Raw genomic sequence first — 6,922 nt, 5'->3', positions numbered from 1 at the left:
GAAAGACAATTACTAAAATAAAGTGTGAAAAGCTGGCAGCCGGACGGTCGGGAGTCTGAAGGCTGGGGCTGAGCTGGGTGACCACGGGCGGGTCCCGGGCCCTCTGCCCCACCCCAACTCCCAGGCCAGGGCGCTCCCTACACGTCCTCCGGGCCTAGGGGACTCAGAGCAGTCAAAGGCGACCTTCCGCAGTCGCCTGGCTCGAGAGGTCATCCACCCTCGGGCCTTTTCCTTTTCCCGGCCACCTCCGCGCCGACTCCTCCGGCCGCCCGCCGGAAGTGCGCGTCCGCCGGCGCCGCGCGGGGCGAACCGGGAGTTGTAGTGTCTCTCTCTTCCCCCCGCCCTCCCGGAGAGGGGCGATAAGAGGGAAGACGAGCACTATGGGGCCTCTCCTCACTGGGTCCGCTCGGGGAGGGACGGGAGCGGCGGACTACAGGTCCCAGCAGGCGCCGCAGTCGGCCCGAGTCCTCTGACCCAGGGCGACATGAATGGAGTAACGGGCTCGAGGTGAGCAGCTCGGCCCCCGCGGCCCGCTAGTCCGCCCGGTGGCCGCGCGCCCCTCCCCCACGGCTGAGGGGGCCTTCGTGCGCTTGCGCTTGCGCTCGCGCGTGCGCGACGGCGTGAGCGTGGGAGCCGTTGAGGCCGTTGCGGCGCGGCGGCGGCGGAGGAGGTGGCGGCCGGCGGGCCCGGGCGGCGGCATGCCGCGGGACAACATGGCCACGCTCATCCAACGCATCGCCCGCCAGGCTCGGCTAACCTTCTGCCGCGGCGGAGGCGGGGGCGGCGCGCCCGAGGCCGGCTTCCCCGAGAACCTGCAACAGCTGCAACAGCTGCTGAGCCAGCTCCGCGCCGAAGACCTGAACATCAGCCCGCGGCGGACCGCGCTGCCCTCGCCCCCGGCGCGGCCGCCCCACCTGCCTCCAGTCACGTACATGCACATCTGCGAGACGCCCGACTTCAGTCTGGGGGTGTTTCTCCTCAAGAGCGGTACGTCCATTCCCCTGCACGACCACCCCGGCATGCACGGCGTGCTCAAGGTGCTCTACGGCACGCTGCGCATCAGCTGCCTGGACCCGCTGCCTCCCGGGGGGCCCGGAGACCCCGGCGCGCCGGGGGAGGGGCAGCCGTCTCCACCGCCGGCCCCGCCCCGCTTCGACCCCCCGCTGCGCCCCGGTCAGCGCGCCGTCGTGCGGCGGGCTCTGTTGCGCTCCCGCGGCGAGTACACCGAAGCCAGCGCGCCCTGCCTGCTCAGCCCGCAGCGCGACAACCTGCACCAGATCGACGCCGTGGACGGCCCCGCCGCCTTCCTCGACATCCTCGCTCCACCCTACGACCCCGACGACGGCCGCGACTGCCACTACTACCGGCTGCTGGAGCCCGCCGCCCCTGCCTGCGCCGTCGCTCCCGGGCCCGGACCCACACCCGCACCCGCTCCCGCTCCGGGCCCGGCCGCGCCTCCACCCGTGCCCCGGGAAGTGTGGCTCCTCGAAACGCCTCAGGCCGCCGACTTCTGGTGCGAAGGCGAGCCCTACCCGGGCCCCAAGGTCACGCCGTGAGCCGGCCGCCCCGGCGGCATCTCCGCGCGCCCGCCCCTCGCAAGCCATGTGCCCCGCAGTCCCTCGTCCGGGGGCGGCGGGCTCTGATAACCTAGGTGCAAGTAAACTAGTTGCGAAAGCAGACTCTTTTTTTTCCTTTTTTTTTAACGGGACGGGGTGAAGTCCGCCCTCGGCCGCCGGGCGCCGAGGGGTGGGCAGCGCGCGTCCGTCCCACTCTCGTCCTCGCCCCGCCCCGCCGCGTCTGCGGGCCGGGCGTTGGGTCCGCCGGGCGCGGCCGGGCGCGTTTTTTAGGCTTCCGGGCGACTGAATGTAGTCCGCGGCCTCCCCCTCCCCCCGACGCCGGAGCCCCACGGGGGTTAAGGGGGGTGGGTGGGCCGGGGCCGGGCTCCGGGAGAGGGCCCCGGGCGGGGAGCGCCGGCCCGGGCCGGGGCCTCTGGGCTCGGGCTCCGGGGGCATTTTTTAAACTGGGCTACTGAGCAGCTTCTTTGTTATTCCGGTGTCGGAGACGACGGCTTGGGGCGGCCGGAGCCCTGTTGTTTCTCTCTTTATACTATTTATAGAGTTTACTTTTTCATAAAACTTTTAATAAAAAACGAGTTGTAGAAATAAACTACTTCCAAACCTGCCCGGCTGTCGTGTAAGCAGTCTTGATTGGCTTGCCCACGTGGGGATGTGCGAGTTCCAGCCTTGGGTTACAATACGGGAAATGTTCTGTAGTCGGTGAAAGCTGGTGTTGGTCCTGCAGGGAAACTCTGTGCCTATACCTCCCTATGCATCCCGGCTCACCAGGCCCAAGGCGGGGACCCCGTTGTTTCTTATTTTGTAAATGCCGCTGAACTTCGGGCATCCTCCCGCCCTGGGACTCGGACACATCCCCACGTCGCTTTTCCTCGTGGACTAACCGTGGGGGGGGGAGCTCGGATCTTTTTTATTGTAGTCTGGTAGCCTAGTGGGTGATTTAAGACACCTTTCGACCATTCGGGGCAGCTCTTTACTTAGCTCAGAAAGCGCAACTATTAAGTACAATAACTGCTATATATGCAACTCCATTTACTTAACAGAAGCATTAACAATAACAAAAATGTGTTCATTTGGTATTTTTTGGGCACAGTGATGAATGTATTACGGTATGATTCTGGCATACCTCCTTTTGGAAACACATTGTAGAACAGAAGCCATTAACTTAGGTAAAGTGCTACTTGTAATTTATGTCACGGTCTGCAGTGATTCAGCTGAGTCTTTAAAAGTGACTTTTGCTAACTCGTTCTGCAGTGGGACTGTTGTGCCGGCTGGGTTCTGCCTTAGTCTTCAGGATTCCATTCAGCAAATGACTAATGAGGTTCTTAGACAAGCGGCAGCTTCTGGAAAGGCCTGAGTGTTTTTCTGAAATTGCCATTGGCCAGAAAAGGATGAGTATTGCTTGTTTTGGGTTTTTGGTGGATGATTGTTGTAGGAGATGGACACGGCTTGCCTTTGGTCCTCTGGAGCAGTGCTTCAGGTGTGGTCAGCGGCCATGACAAGCCAAACGTACCTTTCTAGAGCTTCCTGGGACTGAGCAGGCCGCTGAGGAAGAGAATCCCTCCTTCACCGAAGACCTGAGGGCCAAAGGATGGGGCTGGCACCTTGAGGCACTGAACTGACTCCAGATGCTGCTAATTCGTGCTCCTTCCACCACATGGACCGTTGAACAAGCTGACAGAAGGCTTACTGTGGTATCGTGGACGCCACCTACCCCTCAGAAGACAGGGTGTTTCTTGTTCAATAAAACATAAGAGACAATGTGCACAGAAATGAATCGTTAAAACTTTTTTTTCTGTTTAATACAAAAATGCAATAATTTCCTCTTACGGGTGAGAAGTATTCAATATAAATGTTTCTCAAGTTCTTCCTTCTTCCTCTTGACCAGTACTCTTGAGTGAAAGATCATATGTATACTTAATCTTTTGCAAGAACTGTCTTTAATAAGCATGCTTTGCATGGATTAAAATGTGCCTAAGATGCTATTTATTAATGAAAATGCAGTGTATTCAAGTAGCATGAATGTTCTCAGTAGAGTGGATTCCTTGAACTTTGACATTAACTGTTGTAACTTCCTTGAGTCCACCTGTTTGATCTCTTCTTTGACATTCATTTTCCTTAAAACTGCTTCAGCCACGGCAGTACTTGCTGATCCATTCCTCTTGGTTCTGTGACATGTTGTACTAGTTCTACTGCCCAAAGAAGAAGCAATATTTGTTTAATTTAGAATATTTCAGCCTGTGACAGTGGAAGCTGATGCTACTCCACTTTAATGATCTAGGAATGAGAGCTTGGAGATTCCAACCATTTCGAGAGTAGGAGACAATTAGGATAGAGTGATTGATTATTTACAATACACTGAAGCATCTGGTATCAAACTGCTGAGTCCATCCTAGATTCTGCTGCTTCTAATGGGACTGTTTGGAGTTTCTGGATTTAAGTGTTAGAATAAATATTCACTATATCTTTTGGCAAATAGAGATGTAAAATGTTTGACTTGTACATTTTAATTGCTTATTAAAGAATGCTTAGACCAAGGGTTCTTAACCTTTTTTTTTTTCCCTGTCTTGGACTCCTCACAATAATGGTTTTGAATGCATAAGATACATAATGTTATGACAAATTTTTTTTAAAGTTCAGGGATACCAGGTTAAGAACCCTTAGCATAGAGCATGACTTCATGTGGGAAAACGTTTCCCTGCCCAAATAACATCAGCTTCCATAAAACCCATTAGATAAATCCTTCAAACTCTGTAGCTTTAAGACATCAGATGAAAACCATCTGAGACTGCAATTTAAAAGCACAATTATTTGCCTCAATAGATGAGACTAATTTTTTTTCTATTTAACAAGAAATCTGTGTATCATTGAAGAAAGAAACTGACTTAAGTTTCTTTCCTTCTCTCATTTTGCGCCGTATTCCTTCTGACACCAGGCTGGCTCTTTGCATCTCCAGCAGCATAGTGCTTCCTGCTGACCAGCTTTCCCATTCCCTCCATCTCCCTTTAAAATGGCCATCAGCTGGCATGCCAGTGTGAATATTTACATGCTAGCTTAATTTCTTCCCTTTCCCCCAGCTGTTGGGATGCTGAAATAAAGGAGCATACTGGTTTCAACTCTTCAAAGTTTTATGTTTTTTTAATGGGTGGGTTCTTCATGTACACTGAACCATCTCGTGAGCCTTGTAAACGTCTAAGGGGCTTAGTGTCTGGAAGCCACTTTTTAATAAGTACATCTCAGGAGCAATAGGAACACATCAGCAATCATATTCAATAAAACATTTACAAGTTAGCAAAAAAAAAAAAAATCATCTTTAGTGGTCTTTGAAAGCTAAATAGAATCCAAAATCCAAGTAAGGCTTATTTGCTCCCATGAAAGCCAAATACGATTTAAGTTAATAGCCAGATACAGTGTAATTAGAAAATTTGGAAAAGTGCCTTTAAGTCTGGGGGGCAGAGGGGGAGGGAGGGTGATAATCCAAAAGAAACTCAATGAAAATGATATTGTTACATTCGACATAAATTCAAACTTAAATATTACCCTGATGTGGAAGTTGCAGTCACTTTTTTTTCTGGTGTGTTTTTTTTAATTACCTATTTACACATTTTTAAAATTTTATTTTGGTTAGAGTTGCCTACATAGATTGAAATTGTGTGCCCTGATTACATTGTAAAATCATTTGAGACTCATAGTTCTAATTTAGTTGTCATAGAAAAAGTATGCCATTATTTTGGGAAAAGAATCTTTAAATTTACCTTTTTAATTAAAAAAAAAAAATATTTGACATGATCAAACTACCCCAAAAGCAGAAGAAATGAGAGACCAGTAGACCAAGGCAAAGGCAGCAGGCCAGGGTTGCCTTTTCCTATTAGGAAAGTATCCCATAACACTGGCCATCCTAGAAGCCAAGAAAATGATGCTGTTCATCCTTGAGGAGGCCTCCCTAGGAGGAAGGGCAGATATGGAAACCAAAGGATTATATTGCTAAAACTGGTTTGTAGAAGTTGTAGACTCCAGTCCGTCCCTTTAGGAATTCAGTAAGATGAACCAGAAATGTGAATTTGAATTATTTGGCTGATCATTGTATCGGGCTTTGAGTAGTAATGGTAGAGCCCAGACCAAATTACCCGTTTGTGAAGACACACTGTAAACTGCTTATTTTTTGGAAATGGAGTTGGATTTAAAATTCACGAGGAAGTCCCCAATTTAAAGAAACCCAGCAGTGAATCCTTTTGAATGGCAAAGAGTCCTTTAGCAATATGAATAACACCCCTAATGGGTTCAAATCCTGGGGTTTTGTTGGGATGGTGGTGGTTCTCTTGAAAGTGCACACCTGTAATATCCTCGGGGTACTAAGTACTCAGCTACTCCTTCCAGAGCCTCATTAACCTATATGACCTTGAACCGTGGCTTAGTCCCCAGAGCCCCCTTTTTCCTCATCTGAAAAGGGGATAGGATCAGACCGCCCCGTGCTGCCCCTTCCAGCGCTCCTGGGTTCAGAGGATCGGACTTGGTCCTTTCCCAGCTCTGGATCCTGTGCTCCCGTGAAGCACCAGTAGCTGCTGATGGCAAAGGGATGCTCGGACAGAATCCTCGAACGAGGAGTGGGGGAGGGCGTAATTAATTGATGACTGAAAGGCAGAGAAATGAGTGCTGGGGTAATTCCTGTGGCAGCCCACTGATGCTGTCACTAGCAGTGTCTGAGAGTCCGCTGATCTAAATAGCAGATAAGCATTTTTCAAAAAACTTTTCTGTGGTTGTAAAAGACTAATCCTGGAAACTGAAAGTTGTTTCCAGCCTGCCCTGGCCACAACACTTTCCACAAAGGCGCATCTCTGAGCTCCAGCCTCCAAGGGATCATGGTTTTGAAAGTGTCTCCAATGGAGTGGGCACTTGTTTGTAAGTATTTATTTTCCGGGGCCCACTCAGGCAAGGGGGGGGGAGCTATAAGCTGTTTTAGAGCACGGAACAATGAGTCAAAACGCCCGCCTCCCCATTTTGACACTAATGCATTGGGGAAATACCCACAGCCCTAACACTTGATTATGAATGGAGATTACTTTGGGGTGAGAGGGCAATTACGTCCTGGAAAGGAAAACTTTGGGGTCTTAGGCTGGGCTCAGCAATTTCACTATTTTGAGGAAATAGCTAGTCTATTAACCCCAGAAGAGAAAACTTAACCAAAAAACAAAAACAAAAAACAAAAAACAAAAAAACAACCCTTTTCTGTCTTAAACACAAATAGCCCCAAGATGCCAGAGGCTAATGGGGAGATAATATTTACTACAGCAACCTCCCGACCCTTACCACCTCCACCTCCCTGTCTGAAAAGATGTATGCAGCAAAGC

General features: G+C 50.9%; 1 protein-coding gene across 1 annotated transcript; it reads left to right on the top strand.

Moving 5' to 3' along the window:
• The first annotated feature begins 298 nt into the window (after positions 1-298).
• On the top strand, positions 299-4,694 carry ADO (2-aminoethanethiol dioxygenase). Its single transcript, XM_074296633.1, has one exon. It carries the CDS (start codon positions 699-701, stop codon positions 1,554-1,556), a length of 858 nt encoding a protein of 285 aa, XP_074152734.1. The 5' UTR covers positions 299-698; the 3' UTR covers positions 1,557-4,694.
• The last annotated feature ends 2,228 nt before the right edge of the window (positions 4,695-6,922 follow it).

This window comes from Sminthopsis crassicaudata, chromosome 2, assembly GCF_048593235.1.
Source record: "Sminthopsis crassicaudata isolate SCR6 chromosome 2, ASM4859323v1, whole genome shotgun sequence".
Lineage (NCBI taxonomy): Eukaryota > Metazoa > Chordata > Mammalia > Dasyuromorphia > Dasyuridae > Sminthopsis > Sminthopsis crassicaudata.
The sequence above is the reverse complement of the archived record's forward strand: the minus strand, read 5'-3'. Positions and strand labels throughout refer to the sequence as shown.